This window comes from Protopterus annectens, chromosome 6.part1 (genome assembly GCF_019279795.1).
Source record: "Protopterus annectens isolate FY-2018-M chromosome 6.part1, PAN1.0, whole genome shotgun sequence".
Taxonomy (NCBI): Eukaryota; Metazoa; Chordata; order Ceratodontiformes; family Protopteridae; genus Protopterus; species Protopterus annectens.
This window is the reverse complement of record NC_056738.1, coordinates 470198835-470226645: the sequence shown is the minus strand read 5'-3', so window position 1 is coordinate 470226645 and position 27811 is coordinate 470198835. Positions and strand designations below refer to the sequence as shown.

The 27811-nt window shown below is 39.1% G+C and overlaps 1 protein-coding gene across 4 annotated transcripts in view; it reads right to left on the bottom strand.

Moving 5' to 3' along the window:
• The window catches only part of COL18A1 (collagen type XVIII alpha 1 chain), a 1701455-nt gene that overhangs the window by 506249 nt on the left and 1167395 nt on the right, over window positions 1-27811 (bottom strand). For all 4 annotated transcript variants that reach the window (XM_044075903.1, XM_044075900.1, XM_044075901.1 and 1 more), the window contains 2 exons: window positions 2566-2675; window positions 1007-1033 (listed from right to left, as the gene is read on the bottom strand). In XM_044075903.1, the coding sequence (XP_043931838.1) occupies window positions 1007-1033; window positions 2566-2675 (137 nt within the window). The remainder of the gene's footprint in view (window positions 1-1006; window positions 1034-2565; window positions 2676-27811) is intronic.

The window sequence follows — 27811 nt, the reverse complement described above, 5'->3', positions numbered from 1 at the left end:
GAAAGAAGTTAGTTATTTGGATGTATTGGTCACCAAGGATGATGTTAAAAAGGTTATTCAAAGTAATATATATAGAAAAAGTACCTACTCTAACAGCCTTCTACATTATGACAGTTGTCATCCAGCCCATCAGAAAAATGGTATAATAAAGGGACAGTTTATAAGGTTGGCAGGTATGATTACAGAGGAAGGAACGTTTGAAAAGGAAAGTACTAAACTAACCAACATGTTCCTAGTAAGAAATTACCCTGGTGACATTGTTAAACGAATTCAGGGAGAAATTTCAGAAAAAAGACATAGAAATATTATTAAACCTATTATGTATGAAACTGATATTATTAATGCTAAACAAACTGAACAAAAAAGTGAATCTTTGTCTTGATCCTTTACATTGCCTAAATCCCTGAAGAGAGAGCAGACACACAACGACACAGTGACGTTAGTGCACTTCCAATACTTCATGTGTGCTAATGCCTTGGCGGGACGTTCACCCCACACCAAATGCATACAGCCCTGGTCTGCAAGCTTTAGCGACTCGTTTCAAATAGTTGTCTACCACTGCAGTCCTAAACTACTCCCTCCGAAGGAAAGAGAAACTTCCCTAAGTTACTGGATCCCTTGTTCTCTGCTGAGCACTCTGACACCAGACTCCATAGCTAAATCTCAGTCACTACCAGCAGAAGAGAACATCCTGACTTACTTACAGGCCTAGGTTAATCAGACAAAAGTGTTAGTATTTAAACAATATGAAGGGAGATATACTCAAATGAGTCAAAATTGCGCTCTTAAATGTGTTAATGAAAAGCACTGACTAATGCAGTGTTTGGTATGAAAGTGGCCAAAGTCCTGACCTGGTGAAGGAAGACTAGAAACATTTTGTAGCTTCTGTATTACAGATCGCTAAAAAAGAGTGTGTGCCATTATAGTGGTACAGGAAATTATGCATTGTCTACTTCCACTGACTCTGATGGCTGGAAAACCAGAAAAAATTATAAAAATAACTTACCTGTTCACCTAGCTCTCCCTTTTCTCCCTGAAAAACAACGTCAGAACAAAGAGTGACTTATTACTTCAAGTAAATAGCACAAGTACAAGGCAGTTTAAAAATGCAAACATCACAAAAGTGCTGGGCTTTTACACATTCAGCAACACATGTTTTTAACAAGAAAAGCATGAAAGAATCGCACTTTCAAATGAAATACTAAAATGTACAGGAAAAAGTGAGATACATGCGTGCAGAGCTTTAAAACAAATTGGAGCTACTACATGGACATGGAACACAAATATGATGGCCAGAGCACAGCCGAAAGGAAAAAGATCAGCTAGACTGACTACCCTTCAGACTAGTTCTGTGGAAACAAACCAACAATACCCCTCCAATGGGAAAGAACTGTCATTGTGAGGCAGACAGAGGTATCAAAATACTATCCTCCCATATGACATATTGATGGTGATAAAAAGTAAGTATCGGTCGTGTGTTGTTTTACACTGAGCCACCAAGAAACTTGGAATGTATCATGAGTTCTCACTGAAAATTAACCCAGATGAGTCCAAGACTTACTAGTTTAAAAGGGAGTTAAACCACAAACAGAAATATTTCACAAATACATTAGTACTTCATATTAAAAATGTAATTCACTGAAATAGTATCAGTTGATGATACTCTATGCACAGAAATAAATTTAAAATTGTTATAATTAACATTTCTTTTAAACCCTATTACTCATTTATAAATATTGTAATGCTTTGCTCATGACTGTGGAGTAGTGCCATTTCTTGTGTGATAAAACCACAGAGGATTTCTTCTGAGGGTACCAGATATTTTGCTGAGGAATTCCTGGATCCATGGAGCACAGGCATGGAGCCCTCACTGTGACCCATGCAACAGGGGTTCATTTAGCAGCCCCAGAACTGGAGGAGCCACATAGGGAGAGGTGGAGTGAAGTGGCATGACCCATTTACCTCTTCTGGGTGCGAGAGAGTTGCACCCAGACAGGGGGCACAGTGAGGCAGAAACCTGGGAAACCATTGCACTTGCTTTGTGGGGAGGAGCAAGGCTGCTTGGAAGGAGTCCTCCTTAACGGAGTTCTCCTGTAGGGAACTGCGGGAATGGTCTCAGTGGTCAATCTATTGCATGTTCCTCCCCAGCTCTTCAGCATATACATGTGGGGGATATGGGGCAAAAACAGAAAAAAGCCAAACTACCTCAGATGGACAATTAGCCAGGAGGGGATTAACAATCAGGCAGCAGTGGCAAAAAAAACAAAAATACATGTGTGCATTTGTGTGTGTGTATAGCCAATGATATAAAAGAAAGATCCTTCTGCAGGCTTAATAGTAGAGAAAATAGAAAAAGATAAATGATATCTACATTATATTTACACTGTTCAATAATTTTAGAGTGTCTGCTGTACTTTGTGTACCTACATTCACTCTCAAACCTTCAGACATGTTACTGCTTATTAAAGAATGCAGGGAGATGTCTTGTAAAAACAGCAGCCAAGAAAAGCATGTCACATAAAAATACTCAGCGAATGATGACTTCATACTTTGTACAATGCTCACCTTTTCACCTTTAATAGCTCTTCCTGCAGAAACAGTCCCGATTTCACCCTTTGGACCCTCTTGACCACGGTCACCCTTTTCACCCCTGTCACCTTTTTCTCCCTTTATACCTGCAAAGACAAATACATGCCAACCAGCATGAGTACAGTGAGTAAAAGCCAAAAGGAAAAAAAATCACAAATCATCTACTTATAAAATGTTAATGGAACAAATACTATCAAGAAAATGGACTACTGCTTGAATATTATGAAGTTTAAGCCTACTGTTGTTGACATTTTCTTTTGAAAAGAAGTGTTGATATCTGCCCTAAAAGAACTAAAGCTTTCAATACCAATGACTAGAATATGGCGATACATCCAAAAAGGTAAGCAAAGTAAAATAGCACTGCATGTCCCAACCAATATTGTCCTCAAGGGATGGGAGGAAACCCACTAATCTCAGCGTTATTGCAGTTTGTATCTACATAGTTAGGTAAAACAACTGATGTGAAGTTGTTCAATCTCACCGTTCATTCTTACACATGAGTTCAGAGCCGCTCCATCGGCTTCGAGTCGGCCACTTTCACAAGCTCAAGATCTTAGAGTAGCTCGAGGCCATGTCCCTATCCCATAATGCTCTCTGTCTCACCTCAGATCTAGTCTGCCACTGCAACAGATTGGAGGTCAAAAGAGAGCTCAGGCCAGTATTCTTGTTTATTCTAATCCTTATATCAAAGATTTTGCTTTTTCTGTAGCTAGAGTGCATTTGAGGCTAGATAGCCTTAGTTTTAGTTCAGGCTTAATACACTCCTATCAAACTTAGATGGCATATATGTATGTCAAGGAAGTCCTGAACACACTTTTCCCATTTCTTACTATGTGTTCAGTGGTGGTGTGCTCAACGTAGAGAAAAATAAGAACCGTGCTACACCTACTAAAATGAATGACAGGGTCAGTTAGACACTAATATGCACAGTGTCATCATACAAGATTCAAAGTATTCAGCTGACAGCTTGTTAGCACCATTGATGTTCACAAATTGTGCTAATGACATGACCATGGACTGAGCGTTATGCATGCACGGCAGTTTTAAATGAGTACATACTTTGCTTATGAAATGGCAGCTGATTTCACTTTTCATGCAACCTGTCTTGAATTTTGATGTACATGTTTTACCTGTGTTCATCTCAATTTTTTGTTATATACAATGTAATGTGTACTGTTTATTTCTGCCTTTGGCCAGGGTTCTGTCTGGAAAGGGTCTTCAGAGCAGTCTGCCTACCAGGATAGTAAACAAATAAATATATAAATAAACAAATAAACAAGTTCTACTTTTGAAAAGTGGAAAAAACGAAAAGAATATAACAGAAAATGTTAAAGAACTACAGTGAAAAAGTTTTTTGGAATTGTTCCTTTCCGTTTTTTCAAGTTTGTGGCTCTTTAAGATATTACATCATTGATTTTATTTCATTATTCAATTAATCAATTGATTGCTTTGGGTATATAAATACCTTGTTTTTTTTAAGGTTAGGCATTTGAAGAAGTCTGTGTTATATGACGAAAACGTTGTGCTATTTATTTAATGCGTTTATGGTTTTATCTTTGACGTTTTTGGAACTGTTTTAACCACAATACCTATTAAACACACATCTATGACATTCACAAAAAGTTCCTGTGCTGCAACTAAGTAAACAACTAAGTTGTTTGAACTTCTGTTTTTCTACAGTTTTGTTTGCTAAATACCAGGCCCTTTCTCAATCAAATGGCCCATTCATTCTTCATTCATTGGGATTAAAGCTGATTAAGAGGGGCTGACATTTATGCGGCAATCGCGGTTTGTCTGGTTGTTACTTTTTGTAGTTCTAACCCCACTACACATGTACAGCATCAATCCCAGGTTTTAGCATACAAAGGACATCATCAAAGGCATGTTACTCACGTCCATGAATGACATAAACCTTAGGACAGTCCTACCCCATGGAAAGTTGGTTTGGTCTCTGGCCTCCACTGGAGATTCAATAATGGGAACTTATGCTCTAAGCATGTACTCTCACCCCATGGCCTTGAGGAAAGATGACATGGCAAAGCCACACTGATTCTTTACTCCCCCACACCAGCTCCAGCAGGCACTTGAGCCTCAAATCTACTTTAGGTCATCTGGATCAGGGCTTTATCTCTTTATGTCAGTGATGCTAGATTGTCTGAACTTCTATTTGCACAAGTTTTGTGCAAAACATTTCCTTGCCCATCTTTTATCCTTCTCTTTGTTTTACATACTTCTGAGAAATTATTCAATAAACAACATTTCTACATTATTTATTCAATATTTTGCCCTTATAGCCTCACCTTTAGAAATAAGACATTTACTCAAATTATACCATTATTTGAAATTTCATAGACATAGCCTTGGGATGGCTCCCTGTACCAAAAGATTCTGAAGAACCAAAGAAAAATGAGGCAGCCAGCAAGGAGGACATTGAAGAAGGTCTGTGAATGGGGAAGGGACTTTCAAACCATAAAATAACCATACTGGATAATGGAAAGCACCAAAGAGTCTGTGGCAATCTGTTGCCAGGCAGGAAAGGACAGAGTCAGCCTGAGTGATAGAGGAATCTGGCTCAGGGGTAGAATTGGTTAAATGTCATATGGAAGCAGATCTGTTAGGGAAAGCAGGGTTATGACCCTTAGTACCCTGAAAAGTCTTGTCAGAAAAAACTCTCTTGGAAACTCATTTACCTCTAGAAAGCTATAGGTTGCTTATGGAGAAAGGAAGGCTTAGATGGATAATTTCTCTGAAAATTAGGAAATGGAGAAAGAAAGATTTGTTTCAGATCCTGTATAACTTTACCTTATCTTGTGGGGTCATAAAAAAGCTCAGCAGCTGCAGTAACAAAGAGATTCTGCTTGTCCAAAGGAGAATCCAATTATTTAGCCTTAATGTCCTTAGGATGAGCCTACGGGCACAACCAGGAATACCTCCTTATCACAGATCCATATGCAGCAGCTCTGGAAGAGGCATCATCATCATCATAGCTGCATTTAATAGAATGGCAAGTTACCTGAGATGCAGAACTCAAAAGGGAAATGACAGAAGTCTTTTCCTCAATGTCAGCCATATCAGTCAGAATAACCTAGGTGTGAAAAGAAGAGCCAGTACATAACTAGTCATATGGATCTGGTAGTTAATGTCCCTGAATGCTAATGCAGCAGAAGTGTACACTTTTTTCCACACCTTTCCATAATACTACTGTCCCTATCAGAAGGTAAAAGCTTAGAGGAGGATAGCAATTTAAATGGTTTATCAGTGGTCACAGAAATAACTGCTGGATCATAGGAAAAACTTTTATACATAAATTATGAGCATCAGGAACTTTATAGAACCTGACAACCTTCTTAGGATCATGAGACTGGGAATCAGGGGTCTGAGAAGCTGAAGAAAAAGTGCCCAAAAGGGAATCCAAAATTAGAGGGACAGAGGAAGGCCTAGGAGAATCTATTTGCAAGAATTCATAGCACCTTTTTTGAATGTCTGAAACCTGGGGACAATCCCACTTAAAGTGTTTCATCATATGAACCACAGTATCCCCAAAGGACAATACCTTCATAGGGGAATCAGGAGAAAGTGAATCCTCCTCCTCAGACCTGAGGGCAAGAGAGGAATATTGGATTTGGGAAGTCACTACTCACCAGACTCTAAATCCAACTCTACTTCAGAGGAATCAGTTTCACCTAGAACCTGGAAGGAGTAGAAGACCAGTGAACAGAAGCAGGAACAGATAATCCTTGAGGAGGCTTTAGGGCCATAAGCACATTGAAAAGTCTCAGAGTAAAATCCTGCCATTCCTTGTGTAGATTTTTAGCCGCAGAGACCACATGCATGCTCTTCTGCTTCTTTTTTAAAGTAAAATCAGCTTTAATAATTCTAGGATATCCAGAACCCTGTCTAGATGCAATGAGAGTGTAAGATTATGCTCCACAAGGTTTTAAGGTTGAAAGTAACTTTGCTACAAATATGCAACATAAATAAGGAATAAAATAAAGCTTGCTTAAATGCAGAAACAGAGTTTAGTAATATGTGATCAGCATCCATACTAAATGACTGTGCCTTAAAAAATATGGAACATGCTTATGAGTGTATTAAACACACATCAAGAAAGCTGACTTCTTACAGACTTGGCAAGAATGTAAAAAAATAGGATATATCAGAAAAAAACTAATCTGCTTTCTTTAAAGAATGGACAACAAGACATGTGTTTATCCACAAGGCGTTTACTTTAAAAATATGCTTTTCTAAGAAAGTTTAAAAAATATGCTTTTCTAAGAATGTTTATCCACAAGGCGTTTCCTTAAAAATATGATTTTCTGCACTTATCAGCATTTGCACAAGAACAGATGTGTCAGCATTTGTGTCATCAAGGCAGAATCTTTCCAAAACCAAGAGGGAGTGCTTAACTAAAAATATATATAAAGTCTGTAATAAATCCAGTTATGTTAGGGGAGTTGGTAGGGACACATTTGTCCCGAGGTAAATGTTATATCTCTCACATCATCTGTAATATATGAGAAGTAAAGAAGAACAGTACCTGAAGCGGCAACGTTAGTCCATGTGGTGTATTATAAAAAGTTATTTGTTACTACTCTGAGTTGATGCTGCAAAGTATATCTCTCATCAGTGTATATTCTGCAAGACTGTGAATGCAACTATAACCAGACTTTTATTTCAGCAGAATCCAGCCAGCAAGACTGAGTGTCTTAAGAAGACTTCAAATCCATCACAGTAAGCAGCACCATAGTAACTACACAATAAAAATTAATTTTTTAATGACGAGCCAGCCAGGAAAGTTCTGAATTTTAAAAAGAAATAAAATCACAGACGGTATTAGCCAGTATTTGTAAAATGAATGACAGAGCAGTTAAATAAATAAAAAAAATACTGAAATCAAAAGTTAAAAAATATGCAAGCTAATTGTAAAATAATGTTTAGTTATGTAGCATAAATGCATAGTTATGCAAATTACAAATATAATTATAAGTGCATTTTCTATTAAATTGCAAGTGTATTAACAGATCATTGAAGGAAAAATGCTAAAAAAATTAACTAAAGTTTACTAAATCTGAAATGTAAGCTCAGACCTTCCTAGACTGGATGAACAGTTACAGGAAATGTTGAGCAGATAAGATAAGAAACAAGACTGACTGCCAAACAAGTGGCTTGAGTTTTCCTAAAAACTTATTGTTATTAAAACATAATTGTTAAAATGTTCACATGCAACATTATTTGGTAATTGTAATAAAACATCACAATTGTGCATATATGTCACTGATAATCTGTTTCAAGTAAAGGTTAAAAGTAAAAAACTCAGTTACATAAAGTACAGCCAATAAATGGGCTATAGTATACATACAGTTCAAATCAATTATACAGGAAGGTACACATAACTACTATTAGAAGTAGAAAGCAAAGGCAACAGAAAAGAAAACAGCCAAAAAATGATCAAATCAGACAAAGGTCTATAGTTTAATAACCTAATAAAGCAAATGTATAACCAAAGTGTTGGGCTGACATGCATTATAAAGCAAGTAAACAATAGTGCAATACTACAGGGGGTGGGGTACTTTCTCAGTTTTACACTGACTGTATGAGCAGTATGTATTGCAAAAGGATCTAAAATAAAGCTACAGGAAGAAATAATATCTCATTCCTTCTTGACAATACTCTTTCAGGGGGAGGGAAAAACAGGTATTAGTGCATTAAAAATATTGATAAACAGATTAAACCTGACAGGATAAGATATTTTACAAGTTGCTAATAGCTATCATTGTAGTTATTATTGTATTGTTTAGTATTAAATTGTATTTACAACCTGTTAAACTGTAAAGCTATACAAGAGATGGCTTAAAATTGATTTATTAAAGCTAAACAAGAGAGAATAAAGATATCTAAAACTGAGCAAGAATGTCACTATTTCTAATATGTTTTGGCAAGACAATGTTGGTATGCAAAACACATAAATGTTTCTAATTTCTGGGTATGTAGTTGCCTCTGGTGGTAATTTCACTAGATACTTCTAAAGAAACATAATAATTTTCCAATATTTTTGCTTGATGTTAATGTTACTACATTTGTAAGATTGGACTAAGTGTACTTTACAGTCTTTGTATGTACAAATACAAAATAATCCAGTACAAATGAAATTAATGTCTAGTAGTAATTTGTCCAAGTTGTAATATTATCACTGGTTTTAAATTGGAGTCTTATTATTGGTTTTTGGACCATCATTTTATCTGTACTAGTACTGGTTACCCCAGTTAGAGGAAAATTATATTAAAATATTGTACTCATACAGCTAATGGACTAATATGTACATAGCATTCTTTAGTGTATAAATCATGCTTTTTTTAAATCCTCAAGTATTAAATATACTGAAGTAATTACATTTAAATATCTAAGCCCAGTTCAGTACTTTATGTTCACTTCACTGTTAACCAAGATGTTAATGGGCAGTTCAAAGACATGACCACAATGTTATGGTTAAAATGATATTGAAACTGTATATTTTCAGCAGTGTATTAATGCTTGGAGTAGCACATAGTTCTTGTCTCTTATAGATATTAGTCTATCTCTAATCTTTTGATATAAAATAATCAATACAAATAAAGAGTTAATTCAACAGGTGCAAAGAGTTAATAAAAGAGTACTAAGTTATAAATTAAATTTTGTGATTGCAAAAGAATAAATTAATCAAGTTAAAAAAAAGACTAAAACAGACACAGCCCATAACTGATAAAATATTTTCACAAAATGGTTTGCAAAAGAAAAAATTGTTAACTACATTCAGTTCTGGTAGTAATACTTGATATAATTGTATTAACTATGTAAAACTGAATTTTGACTTGTGCATCAAAAGAAAACTAAAGATTTTGTTTCTTAATGTGTTTTCTATATAATGTGATCAAAAATACATATCAGTATAAAGTGTTTTAAGTGTGTTTTAAAATAAAAAGAGGGAATTGTAAGATTATGCTCAACAAGGTTTTAAGGTTGAAAGTAACTTTGCTACAAATATGCAACATAAATAAGGAATAAAATAAAGCTTGCTTAAATGCAGAAACAGAGTTTAGTAATATGTGATCAGCATCCATACTAAATGACTGTGGCTTAAAAAAATAAGGAACTTGCTTATGAGTGTATTACACACACATCAAGAAAGCTGAATTCTTACAGACCTGGCAAGAATATAAAAAAACAGGATATATCAGAAAAAAAAACTAATCTGCTTTCTTTAAAGACTGGACAGCAGCACATGTGTTGATCTACAAGGCGTTTCCTTGAAAAATATGCTTTTCTAAGAAAGTTTATCCACAATGCATTTCCTTAAAATATGATTTTTCTGCATTTATCAGCATTTGCACAGCAACAGATGTGTCAGCATTTGCGTCATCAAGGCAGTATCTTTCCAAAACCAAGAGGGAGTGCTTAACTAAAAATATATACAAAGTGTATTAAATCCAGTTATGTTAGGGGTATTGGTAGGGACACATTTGTCCCGAGGTAAATGCTATATCTCTCAAATTATCTGTACTATATGAAAAGTAAAGTAGAACAGTACCTGAAGCAGCGTTAGTCCGTTTATTATAAAAAGTTATTTGTTACTGCTCTGAGTTGATGCTGCAAAGTATATTCTCTCATCAGTGTATATTCTGCAAGTTTCTGTATGCAACAGACTGAATGCAACTATAACCAGACTTTGATTTCAGCAGAATCCAGCCAGCAAGACTGAGTGTCTTAAGAAGACTTCAAATCCATCACAGTAAGCAACACCATAGTAACTACACAATAAAAATTAATTTTTCAGAGAGTAAAAGCCACTTCTTCCCTAGAAAGTATATGGGGAGTCTCCCAAGCCTCTCTGATATAATTAGCCATGGATCCTCTCCACATCTGCAGTAAACATAGGAGCAGCCTTGGTGGATGTATGGGTAGGTAGCCCAGTGTTTGCCTCCAACTGGATCGCAACAGAGGAAGTTGTCTCAGGCACTGAATGGCCCTTAGTTTCTTCATCAAACCCAAAGGAGACAGCCACAGAAGCAGTGCATGCCTTTTTGGCTTTTTTTAAGCAGTGGCTGAATGTCAGGGAGGGTGGATTCAGAGGCCATGGTATCCTGAGTTAACAGTTTTAAATGCTGGCTTTCCAAGTAAATGAAAAGGTATGATAACTGTGGAGAGTCTTAGGGACAAACACCTGATGATCTCACACTGAATACAGTCATGGATAGCACCCAAACAAAAAAGGCACCACTTATGTCTATTGTTATTGGGACTCTGCCTCCAATACTCACATTTTCCTTTCCTGAATGACATGTAAAAAGGTAAAACCAAGAAAAGAAAAAGAGGAAGGAAGAGACCCTAGTGAGACACTTTTCTTCAGCAAGCTCAGTAGCTGAACCATCTCAGCAAATATCTTGCAGACCAAATACAAGGTATAATTTGGACTGGCAGCAAAAGAAGTTCTGAGGATTAGGCACTTGTACGTCACATATATACCTTAAGCGCTGGGCATAGGACATACCTCAGACATACAGCTCCTGGAAAGTGTAAAGGCTTTGCTATGCTGACTGGATATTTGGCCGTCCTCAGCAGGATATCCCAGTTATAAAAAATACTGAAACAGTGATAAGGAAGGACATCTCTCCCTGTATTCCTGGGCTCAGTGCCTATCATACCTAATATCAACTGCATGACAAAATTGGTACTCATCAAGAATATCATCACCTCACAACAGATTCCATGGGAGACCAAATTTAAACTCCTGCATGTCCACGTCACCAAAAAAAAAAATTAATTACCACTTGAAAGCTAGCCATAGAACCGCATCTATGTCCCTTTCTGAGCAAGACAGCTATCTTAACACATTAGCTGAAATCCCTAATAAACTCAATGAATTTCTATTAGAGACTTCAACTATCCATCAACAAACTACTTGACTTATACTACTAATGATTGCCATGCCAGAAGCTTCCCTGGCATTACAAATGCTAACTTCCTGTTACAAATAGTTAACCAACTTACTAGGTTCCACAAAACAGTACAAATGATAAATTAAAGTAAAATAAAACACAGAGCCACACTGGACACAGCTTTACTGATGTTATTTCTCTAGTTTTTAACCTAGTCCTCACTTTGGAAAATTCTCCTTCCATATTGATCTTGTTATATGTTGTTGTTGTGTCTTTCGGCTTATCCCGGTTAGGGGTCGCCACAGCGGAACTCCCGTCCGCTAATGTTTGGTAGCGAATTTTTACGTGCTGAATTACTTGTTATATGTATTGTTGAAAATACGTCTATACTCCTGGTAAGGTAAGCAATCTAACAAATTTGGAGGATGCATGCTTGTGGCCAATAAAAAATTATTTGCTGCAGTTTCTTTGAAAAAAGGTCTAAAATGAACCCTCACATCAGTACTTATGAAAAATTCTACATAAAGGAACTGCATCATTTTTTTGTGTACCCTGTAAGTAAAGGACAACCGAAATGTATTTTTTTGTAAATCATCCATAAACTTATCAAGTTCATCTGTTTTACCCCTGCAAACAAAAATCAGGTCTTCAATGTATCGCTTATAAATAACTACCCTGTGAGCAAAAAAAGATGTGTTGTAAATAAAAAGATTTTCAAAATGACCCATGAAAATGATGGCATACGTTGGAGCATAGGAGGCACCCATAGTTGTGCCTCCCTTCTGCAAAAATGCTTGATTCCCAAACTTAAAACAATTATGAGTTAATGAAAACTCCAAAAGTTGTAATAAGTAGTTGGTCCTAGGACCTTCCCCCATCATTTTCACTACTGCCTCAAGCCCCAGGGAATGACTAATACTGGTGGTGAGAGCTCTAACGTCCACACACATCCAATAGAAATTCTCCCCCCACTCCATGCCATTTACCAGGTCACAAAATTCCTTCCCATTTTTAATGTGTACTGCTATTCTAGATGTATACTTTTTCAATTGTGCATCTAAAAATATTCCAACATTCTGAAGGTAGGACCCAATACCGGACTCTATTGATCTTCCCAGGGGTTCTCCAAATCCTTGTGGATTTCTGGGATCATAAAAAATCTAGCATCCCTGGGGTCTCTAATATGTAGCTTCTTAACATCAGCAGAAACAAAAAAACCCAACCTTTCACCCTTTTCTAATAATTCAAGTAACAAGATATTGAATTCTGCTGTGGGATCCCAGTGCAACTTTTAAATATACATTGCTATCATCCAACAATTCATGTGCCATTTTGTTATATGTATCGCTAGACAGGATGACCCAGTTGCCCCCCTTGTTTGACTGTGTAAAAATCACATCCTCATTCCACATACGTATCCTTTGTAAAGCCAGCCATTCCTGTTTATTCAAGTTAAATTGTTCTTTCTCATACATTTTTCATACTCAATTTTAACTTGTTTACATAAAACTCTTTCAAACATATTAATGTTAGAAAAACATTTAGGGGGAATGAAAGAACTGACATAAGGTACAACAGGAACCTTCTACCATATCCAGTGACAAAAAAACCTTGTGTCTCACCACCTGACCCATTTGCATCAGACCACCATTATGTAAATCCCAAATATTCACGAAGTTATTTTCATGTACAGACAAGTCCAATAAAGAGTCATCACAGTCACTGTTATTGTCCAAATCCACAACATTTGAACTTTCTTACATAGTTCTAGTGTGGAAAACATTTTCAAGTTTAACTTTTTACAAAAACGACTCACTTCCAAAAATAGGTCTGCTAAACTGGGAAAACAGGTGGGAACAAATTTTACCCCCTTATTCAACAAACCCAAAGTAGCATCATCCAAATTGAGACAAGATAAATTGATGACATTGAAATGTCTGTCTTCCACATACCTGACCTTGGAAAATTGTTCAAAAATAAAATGTCCCCTTGTGCTTGGTGCGAGAGCTACTACTGTCTCCTTCTCCTTCTGTAGTTGTATCCGCCCCCTCCATTGCCTTGCCATTTCTGCCCCCGGCCCCTGGGCTGCTGAGGACTGGACTGCTGTTGTAATGATTCTGCTGGTTCCACATTTAAATTCTCAAATGATACAGTTTTTTTGCTACCAGATGCTGTCTCAGAAGACGAAACCGAAGACTCTCACGATGTTCGAGATCTACCTTCAACAATGCAGCCATTGGCTCTCCCCTTCCATGGTTTACATTGTCAAGCAAAAATTAAGTTGCTGTTGTAATCTCAGATGTCACACTCCAACTTTCATTTTTTATGGAGAATAATATCTCCTTCAACTTTAGCAACTCTTTCCTTAATGTCCTTGATTTTACTGGCAAACATATTTTCAGTGCAAGCAGAAATAAGATTTTCCTGCAAGTGCAAGATGTCAGTTTGTACTTTATCATGTTGCCTTAAATTATACTTAACAAGGATTTTTAACCAGCCCAGCATACAGGAAAGAGACATTATTTCACTCCTCCATTAAATCCATCTCATCCTCCGTAAAGTCAAAGGCAGGAAGCCAGTCCACTCTAAGACCCCTAGGAGTTAAATTGGAACCGGCATACTTTTCCAATAACCTAGTGTCATAAAAGAGTATGACCTCCCTGATAAGAAGTTTCTCTAACCTGTCAAATTCATTACCATGCAAATCCATACTGTCCAAGGATCATGGATCTCCAGTGGCAAATCTGGCTTCTCTCTCTCCAAAATTCAGCAAAAGTGAACTGCCCACTGTCAGTTTACGAAACAGATGACCCACTCAATGAAGCTCTAGTGCCAGTAACTGACATAACTGTCACACAAAACAGTAAAAATTATAAATTAAACTGGTCACAGTCCAGTGTGGCTCCGTGTTTTATTTTATTTCAACTTACTAGGTTCCCCAATACCTTTCATCTTCTTCTAAGAAATATGGCCATTTTTTTTGCACACATCCAAATACATCATCCTCCCTTGTTAAGTCAGACCATAAATCAATTAACTTTTCTTTTAAAACTAGTGGCACTTTCCTTGTGAATACCTCCGTGTTTAGACACTTCTCAATAGCAAACCTTCTTTTATTGAAAAGTTTACCAAACCCACAGTTATAGCTATTCCACAGATTCCACAGCTCCAGCCACACTCTCTAATTACTATGAAACAAGTCCTCTCGGTTCTCTCAAAAGCCAAGAACAACTCATTCTTGAGCCCCGATAATATATCAGGTTGTCTGATTATCAGTACCAAATACCTGACATCTTTAATTCATTACAGCCTGTAGGTGTTTAATATTGCCTGTTCATATTTACATCAGTAATTAAAAAAAAAACATGCTACTTACAAGTTACAGAAAGATTTAATTTTAAAGGCTACATGATGGACAAAATAACTGCAATACTTGGCCTCTGTCCAATGCAGAAGAGGAGATATTAATTGCTCATACAATATTTATTTATATTGTTATACATTTCATATTTTTTCTAAATATTTCAACAACCAAATTGCACAGACAGAACTGCTTAGACTCTATGAAAGCTCTCAGCTGCATGAACAAAATGCTGCTGACAGTTTGAGTAGCTGCTAAGGTATTTTAAGTTGTGCACAAAATATGACAAACTAAATAGTTACTGTGTTTACTGTGACATATAAAATGCAGTTTAATAACTATAACCTAATGGAAACCTAATGAAAACTATCATGATAAAAATGGCTTGTGCTCAAGATTTTGCCATTTACACTTCTTTAGTAACCCCTATGGTTCCAGAGATGTGAACATTTATTTGAAATATGATCTCAGTGGTCAGGGATCTGGGTACACACATAGACGGTAGCCTTACATTCGACCACCATTTGACCACATTGATGAGGAAATCCTTGTATGTTGCACAACTTATAAATAAGGGCATGGTATCTAGGTCCAAGGAGGTCATTATCTCACTGTACTCCACCCTTACCAGAGCAGTCATAGAGTACAATGGTCCCTTTGGTATGTAGCAACTAGAGTGACCTCAGAGGTACGTTACAAAAAGAATACAAGGCGTAACAAGTCTGCCTTATGCAGACTGCCTTAAAGCCCTTTCCCTCTACTCAGTTGCCTATAGATTGCTGAGGGAGGATCTATGCCTGTCTTACAAGGCATCCACAAGTCCCACATTTATGAAACTTTTGCATTATTTGAAAATCAAACAGTACCAGTAATACAAGTTCTAGGGACCTGTATTTTGTCTGTGACTTAATCAGAACATGCTGGAGAGGTAGATATGTGTCCCAGAGACTGCCCCACCTATGGAATAGGCTTCCCATCCATGTGAAGCTGAGTTTGTCTATTACCCAGTTTAAGTGCAACCTAGACCAATGGATAGGGAATAGGTAATTTACAATGGGCCTGGCACCCATCTCCCTTGTGGATGGAGGTAGCTTATAAATGCCTAGCTCTCAAAATTCTATTTGGATACAGGACACCATTATTCTTTCATGAAAACTCAGCTAGGCTTATAAAGGCTCCCTAGGTCATTAGCCTAGTAATAATCTATGAATCTATAAATCTATATGAGGACATAATTTGATTTTTATCAAAAAGCTTAGCCTCCTCCTATAGGAAGTTACAGAGCAATTTCCAGGATTCCATTAGAAGGAATGATTTAAACCTCTCCACTGGTTATAATCTAGCCATTGTAATGTCATTGCACAAGAGTGACCAACCACAGATCCTGGTAACTGTAGACTCATAAGTCACACTAACCTCATATGCAAAGCTTGGAATGTGTTATTTCAGACCTCATTAATATGGACATTGAAATACTCTTAACCTTGAACACTCATTAACTCAGATTTGTCAAAGGAATGTCCTGCCATTTTAACCTCATTAATTTATTTGAAAAAAAAAAAAAACAAAAAACAAAAAAAAAACACCAAAGCAGTGCATAGTGGTTATGCAGTACATATAGCATATCTGGGCATTTTGTAACATGCCACGGTCTTTCTTACTATTCCTCATGCAGATATTATTGACAAGCGTGTAAAACTGAATGTAAATCTTTATGGTTGTTGCTGGACACCTATCTGGTTGTTTGACAGAACTAATCCAAAAAGAAACGATGGCAGAATAGCACAAAAACAAAGTTTAATTCACGAAGTAAAATCCACAAGATAAAATCCAATAAAACACACGAAAACACGCTGTAATTACGCTGTTATAGAACCACAAGTGAGTGCTTTCATCTCCAAAGGGAGATTTCTTCAGACTAATGGTTACAACACACTGCTTCATTTAAATACTCTTAGCAATTAATAAGCTGCTTCAATTAAGCAATCCAATTAAAAGTTATCAGTTTAAAATGTGTTTGAACTACAATATTCTTAAACTATTCTGTATACCTGAAAACTAACCTAATGTTTAAAACCTTTCCTTTTTAAATACATAATGAATTCCTCTCTATTATTTAACCCTGGCGGAAAACACGCATTTAATCTCACTTGCCAGCAGTATTCAAGCCACCCCAATTCTTCTTCAATATTTATCTTTGTAACATTGTGTCTAAAGGATCAATCAAGGAAGACAACAAACAGATTATCGAAGTATATCAGAGAATTGACAATCAAAAAAGAACTTGGGCCCAAGTCACAGCAGACGGTTATAGTGATAAAAACTATCATAGTAAACAACAGCCACAAAAAAACTGGGGGGGGCAACAAATATCCAAAGAAGAATTGGAATTACCAGCGGAAGCAATGGAAGACTTAAAAAGTGTTAACTTTAAAATTATCAATTTTTGCAGTAAAAAACTTCTGTGAAAGGATGTTAAGTAGAGGTTATCCCCAAGAAATGATTAAGGAAGTTATGACAGAAGAAATTGTAAACAGAAATAAAAATGAGAAAAAGAAGTTGAATAGAACATCTTCAGCAGATTTTACCACTGCTTTGGCAGTACAAAATAGTACTGATTCTTATGTCATCAAAAATATAGTAAGAAAAAATTGGGGAATTTTTAAAACCAATATTAATTTATTACAGAAGTTAGGCGACAAACCTAAGTTTGTGCAAAAAAGAGCAAAAACTTTTAAAGATTTTTTTCAAGGAAAATTAAATAAAATTCGAGTAGTAGAAGAAAGAAAAGGAATGTATAAATGTTTTAATTGTAACTATTGCAGTTATTTATATACAGATAGGCATGAGATTTTTGTGGGCAAAACTAAGATATATGTTCCAGGCAGATTTACTTGTAAGTCTAAAAATGTTGTCTATTTAATAATATGTGTAGATTGCAACTCATTTTATGTTGGTAGAACAGGAAGGGAATTGTATAGAAGAATTTATGAACATCAATATGCCATAGGCAAAGGAGATGTCAAAAATGCTTTGGCAAAACATTATTTAGAAAGTAAATGTAAGACTAATTTCAAATGTTTAGTTATAGATTTTATCCATCCCAATGTTACAAAGATAAATATTGAAGAAGAATTGGGGTGGCTTGAATACTGCTGGCAAGTGAGATTAAATGCGTGTTTTCCGCTAGGGTTAAATAATAGAGAGGAATTCATTATGTTTTTAAAAAGGAAAGGTTTTAAACAGTAGGTTAGTTTTCAGGTATACAGAATAGTTTAAGAATATTGTAGTTCAAACACATTTTAAACTGATAACTTTTAATTGGATTGCTTAATTGAAGCAGCTTATTAATTGCTAAGAGTATTTAAATGAAGCAGTGTGTTGTAACCGTTAGTCTGAAGAAATCTCCCTTTGGAGATGAAAGCGCTCACTTGTGGTTCTATAACAGCGTAATTACAGCGTGTTTTCATGTGTTTTATTGGATTTTATCTTGTGGATTTTACTTTGTGAATTAAACTTTGTTTTTGTGCTATTCTGCCATTGTTTCTTTTTGGATTTGTGCTTTGTTTTGAAGCGTGTTGCTTTGCTCATCGCTGTGTTTGACAGAACTCATATAGCAAGAGTCGCAGGTGTCAGTGTCACATAGGAAAGCAAAAAGATAGTAGCGGTGGTCCTCAGGGTGAGGTTATGGGGTCTCTCCTATCTGACATCTATTGTTCAGACCTTCAGCCTATCTAAGTTAACAAATAACTGTAAATTGGATGTGGTTATTTGATCTTTCGCTGACTAACAATTGTTCCAATATGGGTTAGACCATGTTAATAACTGGTGGAAGGACCATGGCCTCAAATTAAATGTGTAAAAATGTAGTAGAGTTCATTTTGGCATGCAAAACCTTTAAACGTATTATACAAGGAGCACACCCCTCTAACTAGACACTGTTGTAAGGAAATAAAGCTCTCTGGTTGGTAATTCCTTATCTTATGACCATCATGTCTCCACAGTAGTATACTCAATAGGACTCTTTCCAATATAGTTCTAGGACTGGGTCAGTATAAAAGCTGACTGCACAATGGGCATTGGTAATCTGCTGAGATAATGCCTTGCAAGACTCTTTCTGGAAAACTAAAGGATGAGTGTACAACCAAAATGGTGTGTGCAGAACTGGTTAGGTTAGGTTAGCTGACAGGACAGTAGGAAGCAGCACTTAGTGGTGAATCACTGAGTTACAAACAGTAAGAGGTAATACACCAAGTCTGCTGTGATGTCAAAATGGATGTAAAGAAATTAATTCAACCTTTTTAGTGGTACCATTTAGGCTGCAGCAGAGGCCAGTCCTTGATATGAATTAATATGTAGCACAGTAGGAGCTAATTCGAAATTAAGGTTCACTGCAAAATGTGCAGTGAAGCACTTTCACGGGAAGAATCAGAGGCTGACTTATGACTTTGAGGTACCCTCATCCTGCTTGTACAAATAGACCTGGATGTTATAACTCCCATGCTAAAATATGCAATGTGCGATATGACAGTTACAAAAGTTTGATGCAGTGTCAGGGACTCCGTAGATTCATAAATGAACCTCTCGTGCAGGCTTAAGGCAAGCCCTTATGAGGAATACTACGTCATCTGTGAGGACTACATCTGAAGGAATAAATGGCTTCATATGATTATCAAGATGATATGGGGATTGTAGTAAAGAATGCGAAAAACGACTTAAAAATTTCAGAATTACACAGTGATGGGTGACAGGAAAAGAGATAAGGCATGGCATCTGGAAGATGGTTGGCTGCACAGATATAAACAGAAAGGATAGAAGGGATAGTTGAATCGTGGTTGGCAACATGGTGGGAAAAGCAGTATGACCATCTGGAAATTGTAACAACAAGAACAGTAAGGGGGAGCCCTGGAATGCACTTTTGGGTTAGTTAGGCGATGGACTGTGTCAGTGAGAGAATTTAAATGCACCTAAAACAAGTGGAAAAAGACATATGCTGCCGTATAGTGCTAGTTACAGCATGTGAGTGGACCTAATGGATCTAAAGGCTTCAGTCAGGAACTATGTGTGATCTTAAAGTACATCTCTTCTCACCTTGCTACTCAACTGTCACAAGTCCTGACTTGCAGTTTATGGACAAAACCAGGGAAGGAAGAAAAGAAACACTGTTACCTGAGAAAGCAAATGATAGAAGTACAACAATACAGGTGGCATCAGGGAAAAAATGCAGCCTTTTCAACATTGGTTAGCCCTGCGTTTGTTAAGACCAGACTTCTTATTTCAGTGGAAGTAAATTACAGCCAAAAGTTGATCAGCATATCTAGACAGCAGGATGACTGATATAGTGGCATCTACTATGAGACCACAAGTTCTACTAAATGCTTTGTGCCCACTGTGAGAAATACTCTATTTTTCAGGTTCAGAATCTGTTGGAGTGCTGTGTATTCCTCAGTTCATTAACCAGCCCCCCACTATCATCCTTGACATGGCCAAGATACATGGAGTAAAATGCCAGTAGGGGAGGGGGTGGGGGAAGTACTAAGTTTCTCTAAAAGAAAATTTAACAATGAGTAGTACAAGAAGAAAGTTATTACTCAAATACACTGCAAAACTTCTATAACTCCATTCATCAAACATGCTACATAACTGTGCTAACTCTTACACCACCTACAGGTAATAAATGATAATTATATTTAAAACCTGTCTTAAAATAGCCCACTTTATAGCTGCAATAATGCCCTCCTGGTTATGGGTCAGAGGAGATGAATTTTATTTGCATGTGGGAAGGTCACTTTGCTGCATACCTCTCAACTGTGCAGATTTTCTCAGAATGTCCAGATTTCTGGCTCATAGTTTTAGTTTGTTTTCTGGCAAATCATTGGGATGATCTGAGGACTGAAGTCACTAAATAATGACATACATTTGAATTTCAGGCTTCAAATCCTTCAGAAACTGTATGCTAACACAAACCTTGTTACAATGGCAACTTTCTAAGTTTGTAAGAGCAATAGTTAAAATATGTTCCTATTTTTTGGCCTTTGTCCCTCCATTTTATTAGTCTTTGTCCAGATTTCTTGCACTAAGAGGTTGAGACGTATGCTTTGCTGTGACTCGTGATGCCACCAGATAATGTGTGGGAAGAAAATATTGCTGCAAGAGAGGTAGAAAGTACAGTTGTGTACACTTACCATAAATGTAGATGTTCAAGTGTATTCACTGTTGCAGTCATCACCTGTGGGTTATGCCTGCTTGGTAGCGCTCAGCCATCCCAAATACCAGAGTAAAGTATTTCCCTCCTGAGTCGACTCTGTATTGTGAGGCTGACCTCAGGTCAGCAGGGCTGTAAAATGAGGCAGCTGACACCACTACATCAGTTTTTCTTACCCCCAATAGTTATGAACCCCCAAGAAGAGGAAAAAGGGGGATGGTGGGAGGGAAACAGGACTGCAACAGTGAATACACTCGAACCTCTACATTTATGGTAAGTGTACACAACTGTACTATGTTCTTCATATTTCACTGTTGCAGTCATCAATTGTGGGAAGATTCCCAAAGCTGAAAAACAGGGAGGAGGAAGGGCAATAGGAGCTTAAAGCAAGCACCCATTTAAGGGGATGCAAGCATGCCCTGCAGGACTGCAGATGCAAAGCCTGCCCTGGTTTTGGAAAAGGTAGTCAGCTGGTAGTGTTTGGTGAAAATGTGGATTGATGTCCAGGTAGCACATTCCAAAATATCCTTGGTAGGAATCCCTCTCAAGAAGGCTGTGGAAGTAGAGGTTACCCTTGTGGAATGAGAACTGATGGATTTGGGGGGACTCTTTCCATGATAGGAATAGCAGAAATGGATACAATCTGAAATCCATTTAGAAATGGTCAGTTTGGATATGGGTTTCCCCTCTGCCCCAAGAGGGAAAGAGACCAGCAGCTGGTCAGTTTTTCTGACTGACTTGGTCCTATCCAGGTAATATCTCAAATGTCTGCGCACATCTATGGTATGCAAAATTCTTTCCCATTTATTATGAGGGTTGGGAAAGAAGACAGGTAGATGGATGGCCTGACTGAGGGTAGCATCCGAGATCACCTTAGGCATAAAGGAGGGATTGGTACATCCTGTCAGAATTGAAAATGATGAAGGGCTCAGTGACCATAAGGTAATGGCCAGCAGGAAGGCAGTTTTCCAAGAAAGGTGCTTCAGGTCTGCTGAAGCAGCTGCCTCAAAGGGAGACAAAGTCAGTTTTTCCAGGACAAAGTTTAGATCCCATGCACAAGCAGGTGGGTCTGATGTGGGCCAGCCCTCTAAGGAACTGTTTTAAGAGATGTTGAGAAAATAATGGGCTGATACAACTGTACATAGGCAGAGATAGCGGAGGCATGTGTTTTGATGGAGGAGTATGACAATACTTTTTCTAGGAGCTCTGCCAGGTAGTCCAGAATCAATGCCAGACTGGCCTGGGTGCTACTGATGTCTTTGTTGTGGCACCAGATGGTAAATCTTTTCCATTTGGTGGAGTAGGGCTTTCTGGTGCTGGGCCTTCTGGCCTCCTTAATAATGCTTAAAATCTGCCTGATGAAGGTTGTAGCGTCATCAGCCTTTGTGGAATCAGCCATGTGGATAGCTTGAGTGTGGGGAGGTCTAGATGCAATACCTCCCCTTTCTCCTGAATTAGAAAGTTTGTTGTTAGAGCCAGGTCCATGGGAGGTTCTTTGGCCAGATTGAGGAGCATGGGGTACCATTGTTGTCTGGGCTAGTGTGGAACAATGAGGATAGCCTTTGGACCTTCCTCCCTGATCTTGAGAAGTACCCTGGGAATCAGGGACAAGGGGGGAATGCGTATACAAACAGGTTGCCCCAGGGGAAGGAGAGGGCATCCACCTCCCAGGCTTCTCGATAGAACTTTCTGGAGCAGAACTTGGTTAGCTGGCAGTTGTCTGAGGTTGCGAAGAGGTCTATGTGCGGATTCCCCCAGGTTTTGCTGATGTTGAGAAAGGTCTCCCTGTGCAGCTGACATTCATGGGGATCCAGGAGGCTTCTGCTTAACTGGTCTGTCAGGGTGTTCTGTTTCTCTGGTATGTACTGAGCAATCAGATGCAGTCCCAGATTTGAAGCTGACTACCAGATTTGCATAGTTAAGTGACACAGGGGGTAGGAATGAGTACCCCCTGCTTGTTGATGTACTACATGACTGTTGCATTGTCTGTCTTGATTAAGAGCACTCCTGGTCTCAGGTGATCCTTGAAATGTGGACTGCCCTGGAACCGCCAGCATTTCTTTTAGGTTGATAAGTAGGTCCTGAACTTCCTGTTCCCAAATAACCTGGGTGCACATACTTCCCTGGTGTACCCTCCAGGCTATGTCTGAAGCATTTGTGGTGATGGTTTGGGCCTGTGGGAGAATGATAAATGGTAGACCTTTGTTCTGGGTACATGCCTCTGCCCACCATAAGAGTTCCTTCTTTAAGCAGGGAATCAGGGGCAGCTGGCACTCCAGTGAGTGTAAGTGTTGGCACCAAACGTTCCTGAGGTACCATTGCAGTTTCCTCATGTGCAGTCTAGCTAGGGGAGTCAGCAGGATGCAGGAGGCCATGTAAACCAAAACTTGCAGGAATTTTCTTGCTGTGAGGTGGGTCCTGTGGGCCAGCTGAGAAAAGTAAAAGTGGAGGAAGGTCTGCTTCTCTGGAGGGAGGTAGGCAGTTAGTGTTGCTGTGTTCAGCAGAGCTCCCAGGAAGGTTAACCTTCTTGTGGGGTGAAATTGGGACTTCTCCCAGTTGATAGTGAATCCCAGGGAGGTAAGGAGAGTTTGAACAAAGGTGTGATCATGCAGGAGTTTTTCCTTGGTGTCTGCCTGGATGAGACAATCATCCAGATAGGGGTAAATCTGTATGCCTTTCTGTCTGCAGTAGGCAATTACCAGAGCCAGGCACTTGTTAAACACTATGGGAGCAGTAGATAAGCCAAAGGGCAGAGCAGAGAACTGAAAGTGCAGTGACCCTTCTCTGAAATGCAGGAAACTCCTACAGGACTTCCTTATGGGGATATGGAGGTAGGCATCCTTCAGCTCTAGGGTCACTAGCCAAGCCTGAGGCATCAGCATTGGCAAAAGGTTTTGTAGGGTCAGTATTTTGAATTTTGAAACCAAGAGGGACAGATTCAGAGTGGATAGGTCGAGAATAGGGTGCCAGCTGCCCTCCTTTCTGGGTACCAGGAACAGTCTGGAATAAAACCCTTGTCCAGCCTGTTCCTTTGGTATAGGTTTCATGGCGCCTTGGGCATACAACTTTTGGATCTGTTGGATTTCTTGTGCTCTCTGATTTGCTGGTACATCTGGGAAGCCTAGAATCTGTACCTGCTGGTAATAATTTTTAGGACCCATAGATCTGAGGTGATGGCCTGCCAATTCTGTAGGAAGAGGGAAAGTTTTCCTCCTAGTCTCTCTGGAAGGATGTGGGGCAGAGGGGAGGTGGGACAGTCATTGTGAGTCCTTGGAGAAGGGAGTGGGCTTAGAACTCCCTTGCCTAGGTGTGGCAGTGGTCCACTGTCTGGATCTCTGCTGGGTTTGGGGCTGTTGCCTGGAAGGCCTGTCCCTACGCCCCTTCCTCTGGACCAGTTTTGCTTGGGTAGGAAAGGACCAATGCTTTGTGGGAAAGTTCCTACTGAACCTGGGAGGCTGTATCTGCAGAAAATCCTTCACAGTCTGCATTGACTTGGCTTTGTTTTCCATTTTCTTAATAACCTCCTCAGTCTTAGGTCCAGATAGCTGGTCCTTGTCCAGAGGGGTGTCTAATAGTTTGGACTTTACCTGGTCTGGCAAAGGTTGCTCCCTTAACCAGGCATGCCTACAGATCCCTGAGCCAGATACTGCAGCCCTGCTGGAAGCTTCCAAGGCATCAAACCCACAATGCAGGGAATGCTTGGCTACCTGGGAGCTGGACTACATAAGATATGCTAGTTACCTGGTAGCACTGCTGTCTGGTAGGGTGGATATTTTTTTGTTTTAATAACTCCAGCACATTTTGCGGGTATTTAAGCATATGGAATTGAAAATTCAGAGCTTTAATGGCTAAGGTAGCGGAAGTGTAGACTTTCTTTCCTAGTCTGTCTAATGCTCTTTTCTCTTTGTCAGTCAGAATGGGGTTCTTAGATGAGCTAGCCCTAGCTCACTTGGGGCCTTGAGTAATGACCTCTGGGTCAGCTGTAGAATTTTTAAAAAGATACTTGTGGGTGTCTTGTACCCTATTATATCTGTCTGGCTTCCTGGGAGCAGGCGGAAGAGAGTCTGGAGTGAGTGCAGATTCCAGAAAGACATCCTCCACCACATCCAGGATTGGAGGGATGGCCAGAGGTTTATGTTGTGGCAGGTCAAGGAGCTCTTTCAGTTTCTTCTTTGACTGAGGGTAGTCCTGTGCCTCCCAGTGAAGATGTTCTCTGACAGAATTTAAAGTTTCTACAAAGGAAAGATCCTCAGGTGGGGAGGCAGCAGGAATGGGGTCCTCAGCATCTGAATCCTCAAATGCTGCAAAGGTTTGCTCTTCAGTGTCTGACTCTTCTAGGGCCAACCCTTCTGACTCCTGGTCAGAAAGAGCCTCGGGGAAGTGTCTCTCTTCCTTTTGGCTGGGGTGGCTTGGGTGGGTTGGCTTCCTCTTATCAGGGTGATTAGAGCCTTTGTCATTCTAAGCAGCTGCTGCGACTGTGGGGCAGGCTGGGTAGAAGGGAGTCAGTGGCTGGGTCCCTGGGAAGGGATCTTTTTAGGGGTATTCTTGGTTTTGGGTCTAGTGGAATCCATGGCCTTATATAAGGTTAGCTTAACCGGTGGTGTGGTTGTCGGTCTCTGCCTGGCATCAGTCATTGGAATAGTCTCTATGGAAGCCGGTACCTGTGAAGTGGCTTTAGACCCAACTGCATGACTGAAGGCCGGTATACTGGCAGGAGAAGATGGACCCAGCAGAGTACCTGACTCCAAACGGGTCTCGGTAGAGGCCTGCGACAAATCCTCGGCTGGCGTCAGGGAATGCAAAGGCGCCTCACTGAGTTCAGCAACTGTACTGCGTGGAAGGCTAGCTGACTTCGAACTGGACCAGTAAATATGAGACACAAAACAACTCAGCAGCAACAGGAGCAGTAAAAAACAAGCCGACCTCACCTAGTGTAGTCGGCTTACTTTTTACTGCTCCTGTTGTTGCTGACTTCGAACTGGAGTTGTCAGGACGCCTAACTTTTTGAGGCCTATCCTTTTCTTTATCTTTCCTTTTTCTGGGAAAATCAACAGCAGCCTGACTGACCAATGCCATTTTGCTATGAGGAATAGACTCGCTAAAGAGTCTAGCTACAATTTCAGCTCTCATCCTAATAGTCCTAGCATTAAACAAAGCACAGAACCAACAACCGGGGATGTCATGGTCTGGGCCTAGGCAAGTGATGCACTGGGTATAGAAGTCTCAGTGTGGGATCTGTTTTACACAACTGAGACAATTAGACTTTCTCTGACATCGGTTAAAAGCAAGAAAAGGTTCCACAATGGGGTACTTAGCTTTAGATGGTTACTCCTTCACTCTGGCAATGGGCGACTGACGCACTCGCATACTACTTCTGCTTTGGGCTCCTCGGCAAGAAAGACTGATGTAATAGTACTGGCTGCCTCATTTTATAGACCTGACAATCTGACATCAGCCTCACACTACAGACAGCCGATGCAGGAGGGAAAGCCTTTACTCTGGTATTCGGGCCGGTCGAGGGCTACCCAGCAGGGATAACCCACAAGTGATGACTGCAACAGTGAAACACGAAGAACATACCTTAATCACATCTTACCATAGCTACAAATACAAAGAAAGAACAAAGGTAACTACTTCAGAACAGTTATTATAAAGCAAATAAGCACAGAGCTTAACTGATCAGAAATCCTTGGTTGAGATGCCGCTGAAAAAAACTAAGAAAAAACATCTTTTAATCACGCATCTGAGTAGATGAAAAATAATGCATTTGTAGTTCATTACAACTACAAAATAAAAACTGTAGGTCGAGAAACATTATATAGACTAATATTTTGTATAGCCTGCAAATTATATTGTTACCATACTGCCAGAAAAATGAAGCAGCACAATTTTTTTACTAGACTGGAGTGATCACATAGAGCTAATGTGAGAAGTCACAGCGGGTTTCACTGCTTTTCAGTACAGCACTCATTGTTCTTTTTTATCTTTGCATCACAAAGCAGATAAAATATCAATCTCACAATAAAGGAAAGAAACTATGCTAACCCAGGCAAATGATGTTGTTGTATCTTACGGCTTTTCCCGGTTAGGGGTCGCCACAGCGGCACTCCGGTCCGTTAATGATTGGCAGTAGATTTTTACGTACCGACTTGCCAGGCCTGACGCACAACCTTCAACGAAGGTACGCCCATTCACGCATGTCTCCACGCAGAAGACGCTTTAGCTGAGAATCAAACAGGACAACGTCTTACTGTGAGGCGACAACGCTACCGCAGCACCACCACCGCAGTACTAACCCAGGCAAATGATATGATACAAAAAAGAGGCCTAATTCAAAATGCCTTCAGGCAGCATCATCCTGTGCAAGAAAAAATTGTGATAAAGTTCCTTTAAGCTTGTGCTAAGAAAATTAAATCTACTTCAAAAGTTGCCTGCAGTGAAGCATATAACGGACTGGAAAAAAATGTTGTCCACAGGAGGGCAGCAATTCACTAACCAACGGATTACAGGCTCTGGCCATGCACTAAATTTCAAAAGCTTTATCCTTTTACGGAACACTCATGTTCCTTAGCCACAGGTGTAAGTGAACGCAGATCAGTAGCATTTCTTACAGTACCTTAAAAAAAAAAAAAAAAAAAAACAAGAACGTTCGCTCCCTCATCTGTACAGAAGTATGAATCTGTCTTGAGATCTCTGCTCCCTAATACATACCTTTCAACTGCCCACATTTTCGCAGAATGTCCA